General features: G+C 44.5%; 1 protein-coding gene across 1 annotated transcript in view; it reads left to right on the top strand.

Annotated features, from left to right (window-relative positions):
• The window catches only part of LOC138527268 (galectin-1-like), an 80,353-nt gene that overhangs the window by 13,475 nt on the left and 45,763 nt on the right, over positions 1-21,115 (top strand). Inside the window, exon 4 of the mRNA XM_069638363.1 lies at positions 2,434-2,510. Coding sequence (XP_069494464.1) covers positions 2,434-2,510 — 77 coding nt within the window. The remainder of the gene's footprint in view (positions 1-2,433; positions 2,511-21,115) is intronic.

Genomic DNA, 21,115 nt, shown 5'->3' with positions numbered 1-21,115 from the left:
CCTGCAGATTAGTTATGGCGAGCAACACTTGTATCATTCCACTCCCCGTCTTGCTGGGAACGGCTCCATTCCCACCACGAGTAAATGAGCACTGTCCTGCTCTGCTGGGTCTCGTGTGAGAGGACTGCAAAATGAAGCATTTCTGTCTGTAATTATTAGGATTTTTAGTCTGAATTGTTGCAGGTCGCTTGTTGCTTTGGGAACCAGGAACTTTCCACCCACCCTTGTCCTGTGCTGTGAACACTTGCTCTGAGCCTTGTGCTGCAGGGATAATGTCTCCCCTTCCATGTATCTGAGGCATGTATTTCCTTCCTGATTCACTTCAGTCATCCTATAGACACCCTATGTGTCTCTATGGCTTCTAATGGTTAATTACAATAAAGCATGTGCAAGCTTGGTCCACGTGTATTTGGCATCTTGCTGTTTCCCCTTTGGCATAGAAATAAAAGGTTCTCATGTTTTTCATGTCTATAAGAAATACACTAGTGCATGTTTGTGTAGCTTCATGCATGGTTGCACATTTGCTTTATGTCTAACACAGCTATGTCATGATGTCACTAATGACATCATCCCTGGCCCTCTCAAACTTGAGCCAGACCACCTGAAATTCCAGAAGCAGCTCAAGGGCTTCCTTTTCGCCTCAGCCTTATCTCTCTCTCTCTCTCCCCTGTTGACCTTCCTGTCCGCTGCACTGACTGGCTGCCTGGCTACACCCAGAACCTCACTGGGTACCAGGCTCCCCCACGACCAGTCTCCTCTGCACTGCTTCTGGGTCTACCGCACACTTAGGGGCTGTAATTGTAACCCTGCAGTCCCCTGCCTCCTTGCCAGAGCCGCACTTCCCTGCCTGCCCGTCCTCAGAGCATTGCTGCCCTGATGGCACTCCCCCCTTACCTCTCCCCTGCACTTCTCCCTCCCCCTACACTTTGCGCTGTTTGCACTTGCACTATCTGAATGACACAAGACCTAGTAAGATGTTTGTTTTGTCCTCCCTCTGTCTTCGCCCTCTTGTCTTGTCGCGCCTAGAAACACTTGTTTACAGGCGCGTTATAAATTACTTATCATATTATCATATTATCGATATCTGGCCTTATTGTCAGTTGACCTGGTCTATTGATGAGACCTCTGTCTGCTTGAAATTATCAACAGGATATGATTTAAATGGTTGTCTGAGTGAGTAGTGCTTCTCATATCTGTGGGGTAGTCGGTGACAGACTAAAGAGCGAGTTACACCTTTCATTCCTCATCCTGCGAGCTGCCATTCACATAGGGGCCTTAAGGGCCATTCCTGGGACCCCCTCTTCAGACTTGCGCATGATAACTTTCTCTTTTTTATGAATAAGGTCCATGTAACATACAGTAGGTGCAAATTGTGCCTTGTTCATAAGGGATCCTTTGTGAATCATCATACATGTGCAATTTGCATGTCATCACAGTTGCAAATTTTGCCTACCTTACTTTACATGCGTAGATGGATTTCTTTGTGGTGTAGTGTATTAGACTCAGGAGAAGTAGTGTTAAGCTTGACACACCCGTCGTGGGGTACCATTTATAATTGTAATGCACAGCTTCCCTGTGAATTTTCTGAGGATGTATGGACTGTAAATGGAAGTTCTGCCTCGGCACCTTTTATTCAGCTGTTCTGCTATTGTGAAAGCAGATTAAGCATGATCATTCTTTTAACTGTATTGAGTGCATTATATCAACTGTGAGTGTTTATTTGATCTATTTGTGATCACTGAAACTGCCTTCTTAAATTAAGCTTTAGTAGAAACTTTATTCTTTTCTCGCATATTTCTGTCTTATTATCCCAGTTTCAGAATATAATCTTTACTAGTGGAACAGCCCATGTACAAGGGCCAAAGTGTGTGAAGTAAGACATTTTCTGAGTGTTAATAGAGACATTGCGGCAGAGTGATATGCTGAAACTAATTCTATTTACAGAAAGCCATCTGGATGGGGAAAAAAAGTAATTTATTTTGTTGGAAAAATAGTGCTTAATATAATGAATTTGTGTTTATATGTTTTTTTAAAATGTATATATTTTCTTAGCGTATGCAACTTGAAGTATGCTGTTCAAGTGGTATCCCTGTCTTGGGCCTTTTCTGCAGCTAATTGTATGTTGTCATTGTTGTAATACACATTTTGTTCGCCTGGAAGATGAACTTCAAGTCTTATTATTGTATGCATAAGGCAACAGCTCCCTCTATTGGTGGTAATAGGCGAAGCGGGCGAATGCTGGCTTCGGACAAACATATCTGGCCTTTTATCATATAGTAATATGCAGGTGTGATCAGGTGGAATTTTCGATGTGCCAACTTTAATGAACTTTTGTGAACAAAAATAGGTGTTAAAACATCATAAACATTTTGAAGAAAAAATGGCGCGTATCATGAATACACATTTGTATTAATTATATGCTTTCTTCCACAGGAGCGTAATTTATGTTGTCCTTTGCAACCTATCACACGATTGTCAGTGGACTTGCATGTACCAGCTGACGCAGCGAGGTATGTACCCAAATCTATGCATGAGTGTTTGTGGTGCAGAACATGTACTGATTCAGTAGCGATTTGTAATGTGCAATATGCACAGATTAGCATCACCACTCTGCCCCTCTTTCATTACCCAGTACTTAAATGAGGTTGAGAACATGAATGTAAGCAGTGGATGAGGCCGTTTCTGGTGCTGACGAGGCAGGGGGCTGCCTTCTTAGGGGGCACAAGCATTCTAATTAATTATAATCTGTTGCAGATGATGAATATTTTCAATGCATGCGCTAAAAAGCTTCCGAAATTAGTGTGCGTGACTGAGCCTAGTGAGGCAGCACAGTATAAATTAGGGGTGAGGGGGCTTCTGCACTCAAGATAATTTTTTGAAATAATGAGTTGAAATGGTGCAATTAAAGCACAATTTCTGTCGGAGAAAAATGGGGTAAAAGCAATGCTGATACATGCCAGGTAACCAACAGTTAAATAGCATTTTATGATGCTGTGCCCACAAATATATGCCAGCATTGCTACTAAAAATAACTTTCAAGAAGCAGCCTTCCCAACATATCACAATGATCAGGTTCAGGATGGTGCATCCGCCCACAATACATGCCAGCATTGCCACAGTAAATCACTTTCATGATGCTGAAGCACAATGAATACCAGCAATGCCACAGTAAATTACTTTCATTATAATTCTCCCACAATAAATGCTGGTTTTATTAAAGTAAATCTTTCATGGAGCTGTGGCACAACGTTTTATGCCATCATTGCTAGGGTAAATCATATTTATAAACGTTCACCCATAATGTATGCTGGTATTGGCACTGTAAATGACGTACACAATGTTGCACCCGCTATACATACCAGCATTGCCAAGGTATATCTATTTCACAAAGCTGTAACCACAAGGTATTGTGGCATTGCCACTGTGAATCAATTCCATGATATAGCACCCATAATATATGCTAGTTTTGACACTGTATATAACTTTGCTGTGGCCACAAAGTATGCCGGTATTCATATTGTAAATCACTTTGATGATGTTGCCCCTGAAACATATGTCAGTATTTAAACTGTAAATCACATTCATTATACAGCGTCCACAACACATGCAAGCACTACAATTGTAAATTACTTCCATGATGCTGCGAAAACCAATTATGCTATCATTTTCACAATTATTCACGATAAAAAAGATATGCCAGCATTCCTAGTGTAAATTACTTTCTTGAAGATGCACCTACAATATGTCACTTTATTTCACTTCCACAATGCTGGTGAAATATCGCTCACCATGAAACAAAGGGGATGCCCCTATGCACTTGCACATACAGTCACACTCACAGAGACGCGCATCGAAACATACATGTGGGCACTGTGACTCTCATGCTCACTCTCCTGCATAAAAGCACACATTCATTCAACCCCCACTCTCTCTCTCTCTCCATCTCTCTCTCTCACACGCGCACTTTTCATAACATTTAAAACATGCAGACAAGCACTAATACAAGCACTTTTAAACTTGGCTTCAAAAACGTGATCTGCAATTTCAGGCATCAAACTCTAGTCCAGTGTGACCCATGGTCAGCAGCTCTCAATATCACACTGTAGGAACCTGACAGGGGAATACACTGGGCAAACAGCAGGAGTGGGGATCTTTTGGTTGCTTAGCAACATCAATGTATTGACTGCAGTGAGCGCCCTAATAGCATCTCAATCCCGTGTACATTTTTTTATGAATAACATGCAGTGGCAGTGTCATGCCAGCAGTTAGGCCCCACCAGAAAGTATTACGCTCCAGGAAAAGCTGCTGCTCTACCCCATTCTTCACCCCAACACCTCTGCTCCTGTATGTGACATGGTGACCCTGTTTTATACCTTGTAACCCATAGATGAATTTTGTCACTGATCTCATGCATATACATTTCTATGGTTTTCTATTGTGCTTGCCTTATTGGTCAATTTCATTGTCTTTCTGATTGGGGCATGAGTATTGCACTTCCATCTTGCTTTTCTGTTTGGAGGAGGTGATGTTGCATGACCAACCCACAACCAGGCCTAAGGGTATCAACTCCTTCAGTCTAATTCAGGCATGTATGTTAGCAGTTTACTTTAAACTAAACCTCACTAACAGCCTGGTTTTCCTCTATGGAGATGCAGGGCAAAGGGTATGGCTGCCCATCTATCAAAAGCAGGGGGCATTCAGTAGTACACTTATAGTAGCACTGAGTCTACTGGAAACATATTGGAACATTTACATGCCCAGAAGACAGAAAACAAATCAATGAGCACTTGAAACAAAAAAGAAATTAAAACATGTTTGATTGTGGGTGAATGTCTGCCTACAATGGTAACGTTTTGCATCCTGATCATTCGTCAGGTCTCACTGAGGGTTCCAATCATTACTGTCCCTAATGTGACCTTTCCCTCAGGTCTTGTTCTTTTCCATATCTGAATGTTTGCTCAAGCCGCTGTCTCCTTGATTTAGGCTAAGGTGTTTTCTGCATCATGCTCCTCCAGTAGCAAAGTATCCAGCAATATATGTCCATTCACCTTTTCTATCTCTGTTATTCCCTATACTCCTTTGATTCTCCCTCTTGAATTAAACCTCAATTCCTCTTCCTTTCCTTCCACCATGGCTCTTTGTTATTCTAACATGTTCCTGCTATAAACCCTTGAATTCAAATGGCATAGATGCTTTTTCTCTTCTACCTAACACAGGGCCCCATTTGTCATCCTCCCAGGGTGCTGGTGGTGTTTATTTATTTCTTCATTTGTAGGGCGCTGAAGCCTGCAGGCATCAGGAACGGCAAACACAAACACAGGAAACAGCAACAAAAAAAAGACGGGACAGTTGTCCACCGCGGCAATAGAGTCAAAACGGGGCAGGTTCTATTTCAGAGAGGCATAGCTGTAGAGAGTGTTAGTTGAAAAGGACAACAGCTACCTTTAACAGTGTTCCTTTAACATCTACCATAACCATGTGACCTTCTCAACTCGCTCTCTAGCTCAAGGCCTGGCCTGAAACTCCAAGGAAGGTGTGTGTCTGTTTGTGCCCTTTTCAGTCTCCATGCTGTCCACCTCAGTTTGTGTGTGTGTCCTGTGATAACAACACATTGGACAACCCTTGATGTCTGCCTGTTTTCCCATGCTCTAGTAGGTACAGGTAATGGGAGGATTCCCTATATCACTTTTTCCTGCCCAAAGGACACTGATAAACTGACCCAAAGGGTTGATACCACCAAGCATCCAGCAAAGCCTCTGCTTATTCCATCAAAGGCAGCCTTTTTCCCAATCACCCATATCATGTTTCCCCTCCCCTCTGATTTGTTGTGCATATGCTTCTTAATCAGCAGACCTTTCACAATCACCCACTTCTGCTTTTAACCCTGAGATATCTTAAAATGCCCATATGAGATATGCAGCGGCTAAACCCGACCTCAGTAAACCTGCCTGCAAGACAGAGCCCACCTTCCTTTTGCTGACTCTTCGAACACCACAAAGATCATGGCTACCAGTCTCCCGCTCCACACAGACTGACACAGGGGCCTCAACCTCTTCAAGGAATAACTTTACATGGTGGAGCCACTGAACCGATGCTCCACTTCCATCTGACATCAAAGTTGCGCGTGGCTTTCCTAAACCTTCTGCCGCAGTTTGACAAAAACTATTCAGATACCAATGCTACCAATAAGCCCGCTGGCTCATAAGAAAGGAGAAACCAAAACACCAGAAATTGTTAGCATACGAAGGTGGACTAGCCAATCACAGGATAAAGGAAATTAGGAAATGAGAATACAGTCCAGGGCAACAATCATTGCATCAGGAAGACTCACCTGCCATGAATGTGAGCAGTTGCATTTCCCTTTGAGTGACCCTCATTTGGGCAAAACAAGAAGTCAAATCAGAGATAGAAGGAAAAGGGGGAGTTTGCTGAGAGCTTTCTCCAACACTGGCAGAGGCAGGTCCTAGGTGAGGCCAAAGAGCATGCTGAGGGTTATATCTCAAACATTGGTCGGGCCCATGCCCAGTGGGAGACCAAGGAGATTGCTGAGAACTAAACATCAGATGCTGGTAAGGACCAGGCAAAGAAAAAGTACAAGGAGCTTGCTCAGTGTTATATATCAGACCCTGGTGTGGACCAGAACCAGAGCAGAGAGCCATAACTTCAACAAGGATGGAAACAGACCCAGAGAGAGTAAGACCAAGCAGCTTTCTGAGAGCTATACCTCAGTCACTGTGGGGCCAAAGCAAGTTAGAAGTCTTAGTTACTTACCCCTAACTGTATTTCTCCTCTCCAGCATTGTTATATTTCATAGATTCACATATTTTTTTTTTATTTATGTATTTATAGAGCGCTGCAGCCCGCAGGCATCAGAGCGCATTACAAAAGACAGAGGACTTTGTGACAGTACAACAGCGAGTGAAGGTTAGATTTCGGTACCTATGCTTTTATGTATTGTTCTTTTTTTTATTTAAAGATCTGGGTCTTTAAGTTCTTCCTGAAACATAGTTTGTTTCAGTTCTTAAGTTCATGGGCAGCTCGTTCCAGTTGGTGATAGCCGTAGAAGAAAAGGACCTGCCTCGACCATTTGTTCTTTTTGCTGGATTGACACGTAAGTGTCCTTTGTCTCTTAATCTCAGGTTGTGTTTAGGCGCATACCGGGTGAATTGCTTCTTAAGGTATTCTGGGGCCTTTCCGTATAGACAGCGGTGGACTAATGTCAAGGATTTAAATATAATCTGGTCTTCTATGGCCAGCCAGTGAAGGTCCCTCCTGTCGCCTGTGATGTGTTCTCTTTTAGTTTTGCCAGTTATAATTCTTATGGCATTATTTTGAATTATCTGGCACTGTTTTATGCACTTGTTGCTGGCTCCTAGTAGGAGAGAGTTGCTGTAGTCGAGTCAGGAGAGTATAGTGGCCCTAGCTATTGTTGTGCTGTTTTTTTTTATTGAGCAGAGGTCTGATGTTTCTGAGAAGTCTTTGGTGGTACTGGCAATTTCTTTTGAGATAGGCAACTTGGGCCTCTGCCCCCAGTGATGCCTGTAAGTAAATGCCAAGGGTCTTTACTTTTTCAGTGACTTTGATTGTCATCTCTTTGATTTTGAATGAGGAGTAGGCTGTGTCAAGTTTTTTCTGGCACTAGTGGAGCCGAAATCATGAGCTCTGTTTTGGTTCCGTTAAGGCACATCCAATTTGCCTTCATCCATGTTTCAATGATGTTATATGTGGTTGTCAACTTTTCGCTGTCTTGGCTGTAATTTCCGCAAAGCTCAAGGACCAACTGGGTATCGTCGGCGAAGTTGGTAAAAAATATGCCTAGTTGAGTTAGCATGGTACATAAGCAACGCAAGTACAGATTGCAAAGCAGCAGGGAAAAACTTGCCCCTTGTCGGAAGACACAATCTACTGGTCTTGTTGATGAGGCGTACTCGCCCCATGTGATCTTAGAATGTCTGTCTTGGAGAAAGGACGATGCCCAGTCAATAGCCCCCTGGGAGCAATTACCTGATGATTCCAGGGTCTCTCAGAGCTTCCGATGATCCAGCAAATCGAAAGCTGCCGAGAGGTACAGGAGAATTAGTAGGCCTGACTTGCCTTTGTCCAGGATAGCTAGCATTTCCGACTGGAGATCGAGTGTTAGGGAGAATTCTCTGTTAAGGCTAATTTCCCAAACCTAGTGAGTCCCCCAGCAGCTTTGCTGGATTTTTGGGGTTTATTTTTTTCTCCTGCTAAGAGTGAGACTCTTTTTCTCCCACTCTTAGGCATGATTTGAGAATGTCCTTTGACTTTGTATGTGTTTTATGGGCTATGGGGTCTTTTACTCCATAGGGCTTCATGTGTTTTTGAGATGTGTGTTACACTGCACCCTGAGTGCAGTAACACAGGGGTGTCATAGTGACCCCCAAACATAGACTCCATAACCTGGGACTGACTACTGACTCCCAGGGCATGTAAAGTCACCATTGGCTTTATTAGTCCAAATTTGTGAACAGAACCAGTACACACCATCATATTGCAGAAGTACTGGAAGGGGTTAATTAGATTACCCCTGGGTCTGTTTTCAAGGGGGCACTGTGCAGTCCCCCCTTGTCGAGTTTCTGGCTGGTGGCAGTGGTTACCACGCAAAATATTCCTTAAGAATATTTACTATGGGATTTTCCCATTCATTTTAAACGGACCACTTTTTGGTGCAATGTTAAAGATACCGCTGGGTTATTTATTTAATATTTATTCCCCGGTTGGGTCTTTTTGCCAGGACTCGGTTTTAAAATGATGTTTGTGTTCGCCTCTGTAACTCCAAACCCAAGTCGAGCCCTTTGTTCCACTTTTGGCGGGCTTCTGCACAGAAGCCTCCAAAAGTGGTCCCACTCAGTCTGGGTCTACAGGATGTGTGGGAGGGGGATTTAGGCACCCTGGACCGAGTTGCCTTGGCAACTCAAGTCGCACTCTTGTGTGATTGGCCCAGTGGGAAATTTGTGGAATTTTCTGTGTTTATTTGCTTTAATGTATTCTCCTTTGAGGTATCTGGTTTTAGTTTCAATGATTCGGTATTGGCTGCCTCAACTGAGATCTTTGGCAGCATACGTTCTGTTGTAAAGTGTGGCTGAGTTAAAAAGGCTTTACATGAATATAAGTCAAATAAATAAATAAAATTTAAAAAAAGGTCATTTATGGCATTTATGTAGGATTGGGAAAGTTGCTGATTTTGTATGTGCTTTGTCTGGGCTAACAGTTGACATATTTTTTGGAAACCCATACCTGTGTAGATGTCCTGCGGGTTGCTTAACGCTGGGCAGCGTGTTTATGCCAATAGTCAGTGTTCGCTGTAGACTGGTGTAGACTGGCTTGACGCAGAAGCACCAGCGCTGAAGCGCCTGACATTTCCCTAAATGCATCGTTAAGGTTTCTGGGAACTGTAGTTCCCGAGTTGTTGTTGCTTCGCAACACGCGTCCAAGCCGGGAATACGTGAATATTCCCCACCGTCAGACTGGGAATCCTCGGTAATTCAAAATCCTGGATCCTATGGGCTGGCTGTGGTTTGACATGGACCCGGAGAACTGGTTCTGTCACGACTTAGATGATGGGGGCTATTTTTGGTGTGTCCTGGACCCTGGTGACTGTTTGCAGTGTAAACCAGACCTTGAGGGATGTTTGTGGTGACCTGGACCCTTATTCTAGTTGCCCTGTTTCTAACTTCTGACATTTCCGTGGTCAATTCACCAAGTCAAACACCCGCACACGTGACCATGTTACCGCCATTCTAAAGGATTGTAACTGGCTGCTTCTCCCAGCCAGGATGAATTTTAAAATCCTATGCATTAAATATGAGGCATGCTTAGAAATCAAGTGACCTTCTCTGGGGGGAAATTGAAATCAGAAAATGCAACAAAATAAAGTCTGCAGGCATGTCTCCCCAACTCCATCCAAAGACTCTGGAAGGATCACATTATGTGTCTTTTTTGCAAATCCAAATCAATATGCACTTGCAAAAGCCTTTTTAATCCAGCCCTACATTTATAGAACGTTATCTGATCCATGCCCGCATAAATGGGCCTGTACATTGCATAATTATTAGAGGCTGGTATATTCACTATTATATATGTAAAGTTCAGATCTTTTGAAGGAGACAAGTCAAGATGAACAAGTCAAGATGAACAAGTTTGAGACAAGTCAAACTTGTGGGCTGAAGGGTTTATCTAGTTCACCCGAAAGCGCTCTCTGCCTTGCCTGCCAGCTACCATGTGTAGTCAGTAGAGTTAAATTATTGGTTTAAAGTAAATCATGCTAAACCATATTGCAATCACCAAGCAAACGCAGCAACACGTCACCCATCAGATTTGTTTTGGACTGTGCTAATTTTCGCATTCCGTGTACCCAGCAAAAGCTGAAAGCAGAATGTTGTAAACATTAGTTTACTTTGCAATTCTTTTGTTACATTGAACAATTTGTAACCTTGGATCCAGTTTGACCTCTGCTTAGGAGAATAGCAGAGTGAAATAGTAACAAGGATTGACTTGTGGCTCCTCTATTATTCAATCTGTACATTGATACCCTGGAAGAACATCTTCAAGTCTGCTTTGCTGATGTTCCCACTTTCCTGGGGCTTAAAACCCCACGGTTAGCATATATGGATGATGAAGACCTATATTAGGCAGAACACCCAAAGCCCTCCAAACTTCAGTCAACTCCTATCTTGATTTTATGGAATCAAAACGAATGAAAGTGAATAGTTCCTTGTGGTGCACAATAGGAATACACAGGCTAATCCTTTCTATGCCCACTAGCTCCCGGTCACGGCAAGGATCAAGCTCAAGACCCTCTGCATCGACCATAGGGCTTTCTGGGGCCGGGGCTCACACTACACCAACTCGCTCTTCCGAAATACCTCGCTTCTAGAGCCCTTTGCTCAGCTACCACTAACTCTCTGAGCGTGACACACTTCTCCAGGTAGAAAGTGGGGGGGTAGATCTCTCTCCTCTGCAGGTGCCCTCACTCTACAACGGCCTCCCTGCCACCCTCAGACTTTTCACCAGAGCACATGAAGTTCCAGAAGCAGCTTAAGACCCTACTTGCCTACTCTGCTTTCTCTCTCTCACTGCCTTGCTAAATAAAATGTCTGCTACGCTGACTGGTTGCTTGGTTCCCTCAGCCTCTCACTGGGTACCAGGATCCTCCACGACCAGTCTTCCTTTGCCTCCTAGCCTAGCTCACACTTAGGGGCTGTAAATGTAACCTCTATACACCGCCTGCCTTCCTGCACTTACCCAGAGCTTTTATGCCCTGGCTGCACTCACTCATAGCCATGCTGCCCTGATCGCACTTCCCCTTTCCTTTCCTTTGCACTTCCCGCTCACCTTCTCGGTGCACTTCTATTGTCACACTTGCAAGATCCGAATGACACAAGGCCTAGTAGGATCATTTATCTTGTCCTCCCCATGCCTTCCCTCCCTTGTCTTGTGGCGACTAGAAACACTTGTTTACAGGCGGGTTATAAATGCCATATCATATCATACTGGGCAGTACAAAACTATGATGGGTGAGACCATTGATTATCTAGGCATAAGGTTTCTGAAAAAGAACAAATGGTGGGAATACATGTAAAAACAATGAAACTACTCAACCAATCCAATGCTGAGATTCTGAGCTTCTATGTCACTTCTGGTATGTGTGCAGTTGTTCCCTTCGTTAAGGCATATAGTACTGTCATTTGGGGGTTTACAGCTTCATCAGAAATTCCAGTGATTGAGCATACATTTCTGTGCTTATTGTTGGGTGTCTCCCCGGCAACAGCTGCCAAACCACGTTGTCTTGAAACTGTTCTTACACCACTAGTCAACCAATTAAAATGTAGGCCTATAACCTTATGGCTCTTCATTTGTACTTAAGTCAAGGTTAATTTGAGCAACATTGTTTTATGTGATATGTTTGCCTTGATAATAGACAGGAGATCTAGTTGGATCCATTAAGTCATTAAAATACTGCACCTTTTTAAACTTTATCAGCATAGAGAAGATGTCTATGTGGAACAGGGGGCCTTTTAATGCATTTTATGACTGAAGATTAGACAGAGTGTATGAGAATGTACTTGATGTCGTCTGGTAGGGTGGGTGTTTGTATTTTAAGTCTAGTCACGTCCCATGTTTTTTTTTTCTTTCTCATCAGTTATTTGGAAAGCCATTGTTAGATGTTAATGATTTGGATACATTTTTTGCTTCAAATGTGCTATTGCTTTTTATTCTGATTGTTATTTACTTATAAGGATGGTTTTATGTGGTAGTAATATGCACCGCGGTGTTGCATCTCTAACACTGTGAGTCTACACCTGGGTACAATTTAGCCAAGAGGGTGGGCAGGTGGTGCCACTGATGAAGGATTTTAAATCGCCTGCATTCTATATTGGAGGGAGGATCTGGAGTGTGTGATGCTTTTGCACATAGTCAACCATAAATCATCAGGTACCTCCTGCTGAAAATCCCTGGCCCATCGTCCCCTGGTCACTGGGCCCTCTAGGGGGTCCATCCTAAATGCTTTAGAGGGGCTCACTAAACAACCCTTTGTGTCTCTGCCCTGTAAAAGTAATAATTATAAAGTCGTGAGGTCCTTCTGCAAATTGTTCACCCATCTTATGTCGTGAAGAGCACCCTTCAACTGCAAATAGCGAATGGGGAGAGTCGACCTATCTGGAGACAGTTCTCCAGTGCCTCCATAGGTAGGAACTCCCCATTCTCCCACATCTGACCCGCTCTACTGAGGCCCGCCTCATACCATTTCTGAAATTGCAGGGGTTCCGCTATCAGATTCCTTAATGGGGGGCCCAGATGCAGCTCAGTGGGGAGGGCCACATTGTGAACCATCTCATACTACTTCCCTCCTTTCAAATTGACCACATCACTTCTAGCAGGGGATGCTGCAACACTCTACTTGGAAAATCTTCTTCTGGGGCACCCACAGCCATTCACCCAGGGAGACCGTGCTGAGAATCGAATTGTATATGGCCACCCATTGCTTTTCAGATTGCGTCTCTAATTGGTCAATGAGTATCTGTAGCTAGCCCACCTTATGGTAGGTCTTCAAGTCCGGAAGCCCGACCCCTCCCTCGTCATTGATATGCTATCCTGAGCCTTTTCCCTGCCCACAAGAACTTCAGGAGTCTGCATTTGACCGTCTCTAAGAAAGCCAGGGGAAACAGCACCACATTTGGAACAGGAAGAGGAATTTCGGGCGGACTACCATCTTCATATAATTAAGTTTAGCCATCCACGACAGGTTAAGACTGGACCATCAGTCGAGATCTGTTTTAACTTTATCCCATGGGGGGGGAGTTTTTACTGAACAGATTACCAAGGTCCCTCGGGATCTTCACCCCTAGGTACTGAAACCCATCGCTTCTAACATTAAACCTCACTCCCTTTGTGTACTCTCCAATCTGGTCCCTCTCAGATCCCACCAGGTGGGCCATTGATTTATTGAGGTTCTCTGTGAAACCGGATAGTTGCCCATAGACCTCCAGCCTGTCTAATAGTTTTGGGAGGAACACCTGGGGGTGTGTTATGTATAGGAGGGCATCATCCGCCTAAAGACTGTTTATATTCCATCCCACCCACCCAGACCCCATGGATCTGGCTATCCGCCCTAACCTCTATCACCTATGGTTTCATTACCAGTACATATAGGGGAGGCGACAAGCGTCAGCCCTGCCGAGTGCCTCTTCCGAACACGAACGGTTGTGATTCTGCCCCATTTACTACTATTTTTGCCCTGGGCATAGAATATACGGCCGAACCCCAGTTCGCCCATTTCTCTTCTATTCCTACCAACTCCAAAACCCCCCCGCAGGAACGACCAGCTAACACGGTCAAAGGCCTTTTCGACGTGTAAAGATAATATCAATGTTCCTTGTTCCTTGACCCTAGGTGAGTGCAGCACCTGGATGGTTTAGCTGAGGTTGTCTGCCCCCCTGCCTTATTCCTGATAAAACCCATCTGATTGGGGAGGATCATCTTCAGGAGGTATCTTTCCAACCTTGTTGCCAATACCCGTGCAAAAAGCTTGGCATCCACATTGAGGAGCGAGATAGGCCTGTATTTATTTTTATTTATTTGTTTACATTTGTAAAGCGCACAAGGCGGCCCTGGGGCATCGTGGCGACGTTGCATTAGGGCTTGCTTAGTTACATGAGCGTGACAGTAGACAGGAAAAAACACATAAGAATGCAAAATTACAGATTTGAAATACTATTTGCAAGAGACGCAGAGAGGAGAGCTGTCAACTTAATGATTCTGTGGTTACAGTGGAACAAGTTGAAGCTTGTGGTGTGTATCTGAGGCTCATGTTTAGTTTAATAGCTTGGTTTTCAGACTCTTGTGGCAGGCAGCATAGGATGTTACATTTATGAGAGATGGGATGGTGCTCACTTCCCAACATGCAATAGTAGATAAATAATGAGGACGCAGCCCAGTAGGGAATGAGACCAAGAGATTGGTTGTTAGTGAAATAAAGGTTTATGTAATTCAGCATCCAGGGACCTCTGCTGCCTGGAGAGCGCTCTGGCAAACATTACAAAAATCATACATTATATGGACTGGAAACGTCATTATTGACGTCTCCCTATAGGGGCATAGGGTTACATCAGGATTGGTGGAAAATACAATTACATCATAGTGACATAAGGGCCAGCTCCACGGGATAGGCTGGTTCAGATCTGCTGCTTCGTGTGACACGTTGGTCGGCCAGGCTCATCTGGGCGGAGTGAAGGTCAGGTCATCTCCGCAGGAGGGGGCCACCCTGTTTAACTAAACTACATAATATTTTCTGACACATGATGATCAATGAGGACATGAAACAACATTCTAGAATGTGGGGTTACCAATAAATTGCAAACACATATAAACACATTTCTGCTTTGTGTCAGATGTCTGGCCGGGGAGCACAGGGCAAAGGCTATATCTCACAGTATGCACTGTAGATTAGGGGAGATTCCGGAGGCAATGCTAGCATATAACAGAAACAGGTTACATCCCAAGATGATCTGAGTTGAAACAGGTATCCACAGGAACTGCAGGGGCAGAAGCTGGCTGTAAACAAAGAGACAGAGAGAAAGCAAAGCAAGCAAATACACTGGGCAACACAGATTGATCAGAATTAAGGGTGTACTGGAATATGATAAGGGGTCTCCAGTGAATAAGGAAAGACCTTGGGATCGGTACCAGCAGATTACTCTTAACAATGGTCATACTGCAGCATCATGAGTTAGGCATGCCGAAGAAACTGTTGTACTTGGTGCAAGGGTAAAACTGGAGACCATATACTGAGGCAGGTACGACTTCAACCGACTAGGGGAAGGCAACAGAAGTCTTTCCCTTATCTAATCTGAACAGAGACCAACCCAGGGGTCACACTGTAGACGGATTCAAAGCGAAGGCACAACAGCGGACCAAGATGTAATACAGGTGGAAAGCAGCGTTGAAAGAAATAACCAGGTACAGGACTGGATAGAGAAACAAAGTACAAAGCATAGACACGAATATCAGTATACACAAGGCATAGGACTAAGGCAAGATAGGTCACTGCCAACAGAGCGAATACGAGGGATTTAGGAAACTCAGAGAGTACTTAAGAACAGGCACTAGAACTACGGACTGAAGTCGGTAAATATCGCGAGCAAGGAACAAAAAGGAAAACTTCAAAAGGTTGGGTTTGCAGAAAGAAAGGGAGAAAAGCAATGCGCAAGGCAGAAACAGGACAAGTCTGTGAAGCAGAAATGCTTACAGAAAACAGGGTGTTTACAGAAAGTCAGAAAATATATCAGTTAAGAACTGAATGTCTCAAAAGGTATCAGAAGTCAAAAGCTAGAATTCAAGGAAAGTTTGAAAAACAGGCAGGCTGCAAGACAGGGAGCCCAGAGGAGCAGGGCAGAAGGCAGAGGAGAGTGGCGCGGCTGCCAGGCAGGCGGCCCAGAGGAGCAGGGCAGAGGGCAGAGGAGAGTGGCAGGGCTGCCAGGCAGGGAACCCAGAGAAGTAGGGCAGAAAGCAAAAGCAGACTGGAGAGGGTGCTGGAAGCAGCAACAGGATTCAAAAGCCAAAATGAGGATTTTCAGGAAAGGTCAAAAACTGGTAACAGGAGCACAAGCACGAACTCCCAGTGGAAGCAGATGACTGACAACTGCTGCTTCTGTTCAAAGTGAGCTTATAAAGGCCCTCCCAGCCAGCAGGCCAACAGAGTGGAGCTGATTGCAGTCTCAGGCAGCTGTGTTCAATTAATCCCAGCCCTGGCTTCAGTAGCCCACAGTAGTGGTTTCTAATTAAACTAGCTTGGAACAGGTGAATGCAATCAGGTCCTCTGCAGCTCTTAGTAGCTTGCTGCAAACAAATGTATTAAGTATGCCTCCCCCTGCCCTCAGCCTTTTGGACAGCATACATGTACCATAATGTATCTGTAGGTTTAACCCAAAAGCCGGAATGGAACATGAAATTAGATTGGTCTAAAACTGCAACGGTAAAACAAGTAAATAAATGCAGAGGCAGGTTGCAGGTTTAAACTTTGCAAGTATACCATAAACAGAGTCTCTGAATGTGCGCATGTAGCGGTACTGGGGGGCAGGTGAGTAGGATCGTGACACTTTGGGCCTTTGTAGAGGTAGACGGGGGTGAGGGTCTCGCCCCCCAGGTGCATTATCTGAGGGTTTGGTCTGAGATTTACTGTCAAGGAGCTACAGAGCTCGGATGGGCAGATTGATGTGTGTTGGTTTTAAGTGTAATAAATAATGACATGACACCAGGTATATGGGGGGGCACTTAGGAGTAGTCAGTGGGGAAGGGTCACACTTCTGTTACATCAAAAGGGAGAATGGAGCCGCACAGGGTTGTGCAGGCAATAACTTTTCAAAAGGTGGGGGTGACTAGAGCAAGAGCAGGTTTGCAGAGATGGATGAGCTACAAATCAGGATTCAGCCCGGTCACACACAGGCAGTGAGCTCAGAGGAAGGATAAAAGAAGGCACTGTTTGCTTGCAACAATTTGCGCCAGAACATCCGTGAGAACATGAGCTTGGGCCGCGCAGACACAGGAGGGGGAGGTGGGGGCTATCATTGCTCGAGGTGCACCGCGCTGCTGATGGGAGAGGAGGCTTCACAGTAACTTGAATGCGGCCTAGTCTCAAAATGGAGTCTGGGGTGTCCAAGATGGAGTCCAAATGTATCTTGCCGTAGCCCCTCTTCCATTGGTGCCAGGGATCTCTTCCACTGGGACCTGTGAAGGGCAAGGAAGGCGTCCCCCCACTATTGGGGGGACAGGTGATCGCCTTCGTATTGAATGTACGGGGGCAAAATAATGACCCCTCCTTCCTTACATTCCCCCCTTTCGTTTAAGTAACACATTATTCATTAGCATTACTAACATTCCTGTAGTGTTCCGCCTCGAATACCGCCTCGTCCCATGCTGGAGTTACTATTATGGGCATCCATGCCCTACAAACACCTCGTGAACTCTGACCCCTTCTAGCATATTCATCTGGAGTGCATGTCATGTATATGCTCTCATCCCCATTCAGGTCCACCCACACCTCTATACCATTCCCGGGGTTCTTTAATAGTTGTATAATATGATACAAACTGTCCACCCTGTCCCCTGGATTGCGATATACTGTTGTCATTCGAAATGTGGGTTCCTTATTCTCCCCAGTTTGTATTTGCGCGTCTTTCATTGTTTGCACCTTTTTGGGGCTGCCCATGGTGACCATCATCATTGCGGTACTAGGCATTGATTTTGTACAGCATAAAATGCCTTCCTGGCACACACAATAAATCAGTAACAGGAAAACTATGAAACGGATGAGTATTTTCATAACAGTTCCAAACCAGGAAGGGATCTAGTCGAAAATGGTGTGAAACCAATTGATTGGCTGTATTCCCCCTTCTTTCTTCATCCTTCCTACAGGTCGTGGACTGCCGTTATCACATGTGAGAGGGTCCCATTGTCGGTTTCAATAGAAGGCACGAATTTGCAACATGCACTCCCAATTTTTTGGCAAACACCGCCGTCCATTGCTGTGAGGAGGTCTAGGACATAGCAGTTCTGCATGGTCATTAACCACAGGGCTCTAAGTTCCACTTTGATGACGTTGAACCCTTCTTCACTGTCATTGACCAACTGGATCAGCTCCCACCGGACGATCTGGAGCCACTTGGCGTTTACTCGAGCCTGGCTGCTTGGTACGAGTGATGCGAAAAATATCTTTGCTGAGTTGAAAAGTTTATATTGATCGGGTATCTGTTCCAGGAGTTCTGAGGATTCATTGGAGAGGATGTTATGCTCTCCTTTTGCGAGACACCTTCCCCAGCAGCTCATCTTTCGATAGGATGTCATAGGCGGGGAGTTCTTCGGTTGTTGACTGGGGTGCCAGGGACGGTCTGACGGGCACCCTCTCCCCCTGGACATGGCTCTCCAGAATTACCATTAGAGCTGAGTGCAGCGTGGCCAGGGAACAGGTGCCTCTCGATGATGGTGGGAGGTGCAGGTAAGCTTGTTTGCCACATACCCAGTAAGTGTCCATTAGTGCTGCTGTGCCTTTCTTCATGTCAGGGAGAATGAACATTTTGTTGCAGTGTTTGTTTGATTCCATAGGCACTTTTCCTTCTGTGTGGAAGCAAACTTCATATTGGAGCTCACGCTAGATCTTGATGGGTTTTTCAAGAGCTGTTACCCATGTCAGTTTGGCAATGTGTTGTGACCAAGTTGGAGTGCATGTTTTTTCGACCCATTGGAATTTCTCGTCAGACAGGCCGTGCAGTGCTTCTGCTTTGCACATTACTGTTTCATCTTGCCACCTATTTTCTGTGAACATTGTCCCTTTTATGATAAAAAATGGCTTCTTGATGCAGAGTACTCCTTGCGGCTTGCTGTGGCAGGCAGGTTTTTTCATTTTGTAGCAGCTGTAATGTTACGGTGTTGTCATTTTTGTCAGGTGTTGTCTGCTTAGCCATGGCACTCATATCAGAGTACCATTTATTGGATTGATCAGGGTGGCAGGAATCCTCTACTGTGTCTAATCCCAGGCCATGATATGCGTCATATCTCTTACGCTCCACCACCCTTCTCTGCCTTCTGTTCCCCCCTGTGTAAATTAATTAATGTTTGGTACCTAATTGGAAAAATGCCTGACCATACTTCATCATTGTCTTCAATATTGCTCTGCCAAGGTTGTGTGATGGAATACATTTGTGGAGTGAGTGTTGGGGACATACAGTGCATGTACTCGTCATTTGAGGTAGCTTTATTAGTTGCTGGCATATACATATATGACGGTACTGTTACATAAACAATTGCATTAATATCATAATAAACAAAAACGTATTTGTGGCATTGGTTACTTTCGATATTTCAGACCACAGTGCTTTAATTGTGCAGTTCTTGTGTAAAGCGGTCATGTTGGTAGGAGCATTGTGATCCCACATTAGCTTTACCCCGTCCCACATCAATTGGGTTCCTTCTTGTACAAGTGTGTCCCCCCCCCCTTGCTTTATATCACCCAATATAAAGCATATACTCCAGTAGAGCCCGAGGCAACATAACATTGTGGAGAATACAATGGCCACACAATAAAGCCTGCAGTCATACGAACATGCTCTAGTACCACTAACACTTCCCCTATTGCTATCTACATCTGTGACGTTGTCAGTGAGGGCCCTCGTTTCTGCCATGTTTGAACCTGAAGAGGGTGATACAATGGGTTAAGTACACACATAATTACCATAAAATCACATATTTTAACTATGAAGGAAAAGAGATAGAGAGAAGGAGAGAAGGAAAGAAGAAGAGGAGAGAAGAAGAGAAACAAGAGAAGGAGAGAATAAAAGAAAGAGAGAAGGAGGAATACATATTTTACTATTTAATCACTCTTTAACATATTATACTTTTAGAAACTACTTTTGATAATACATTTTACACTTTTCTTCTATGCTGTTATATACATCTGATTTTACCTCAATATCATTTTCCCTGTTAGGGTACAGCTACCTTGTGTTCTTGTTGCTGTCTCTCTTCTGTTACCATGCTACCATGTGCTTTCCTTACATCAGATAGATCTATCCAGTACTTCAGGCCCTTAACCTTCACTGCAGAAGGTGTGCAATATATTACTTCATAAGGGCCATGAAATCTTGGAGAGTTCCATCTCCGTACAAAACTGTGCACTTACACCCATTCCCCGGGCATTAACTGAGAGGTGGGGCTGTCTGTTGCTGGTGTGTTCGTGTCTGTTCCTTCCTCCCTTGTAAATGGAGGTGCTATGCCTGGCTCTGCTTCGTACTGCCCTCGTGAGTTGTGTCAGATATTCCTTGAATTCGTCCCCCAGCACTGTGGCAGCTCTGTGAGCATTTGATGCCCTTCTTATTGGGGATAACGGTGTCTGAATACGTCCACCCGTCAGTATTTCGTGCATGGACAAATGGTGGTCCTTGCTTGGCTGAGTTCTGAGCTGGAACAGTGCTAGGGGCAAGAAGTACACCCAATTCTTTTTTAGGTCTGTGGCATAGTTTAGACAGTCTGCTTTTAAGGAGGCGTTTTCTTTCGCAACCACCCCATTCGCTTGCAGGTGGTAAATCGAACACAGTTTATGTTTTATTCCTAACATTGATGCTACTTCTTTGAAAAGGTCATTTACAAAGTGGGTCCCATTGTCTGACCTTATGACATCACAAATGCCCCACTGTGGAAACACCTCTCTTACCAAAAATGTGGCTGCACATTTCACGTCTGGGTGTGCACAAGGACCTGCTTCGACCTAGCGAGAAAAGGGGCCCACTACTACTATAAGGTATCTTGCTCTACTGTATCTTTCACCCATGTCTGCGTAATCTATGTGCAGCTCTGTGAAGTGTCCAACAGGGCGGGGCAGTGTTCCTCGCAGTGTTCTGAGGGTCATTGCCGAGTTATATGTTTGGCAAGTGATGCATTATATTGTCATTTTTGTCAGGTGTTCCTGAAGGTTCGGAAAAAACATTGTTCTTGTATATCTGCAGCTATGTGCTGCTTAGAAGTGTGTGCTGGGAAGTGGAGTTGTTGGAACGCTATGCGTAGTAATTCTACAGGCATCACTACTTTCCCAGTTATTTCCTGC

This window comes from Ambystoma mexicanum, chromosome 14 (genome assembly GCF_040938575.1).
Source record: "Ambystoma mexicanum isolate Mex_15411 chromosome 14, UKY_AmexF1_1, whole genome shotgun sequence".
Taxonomy (NCBI): Eukaryota; Metazoa; Chordata; class Amphibia; order Caudata; family Ambystomatidae; genus Ambystoma; species Ambystoma mexicanum.
The sequence above is the reverse complement of the archived record's forward strand: the minus strand, read 5'-3'. Positions and strand labels throughout refer to the sequence as shown.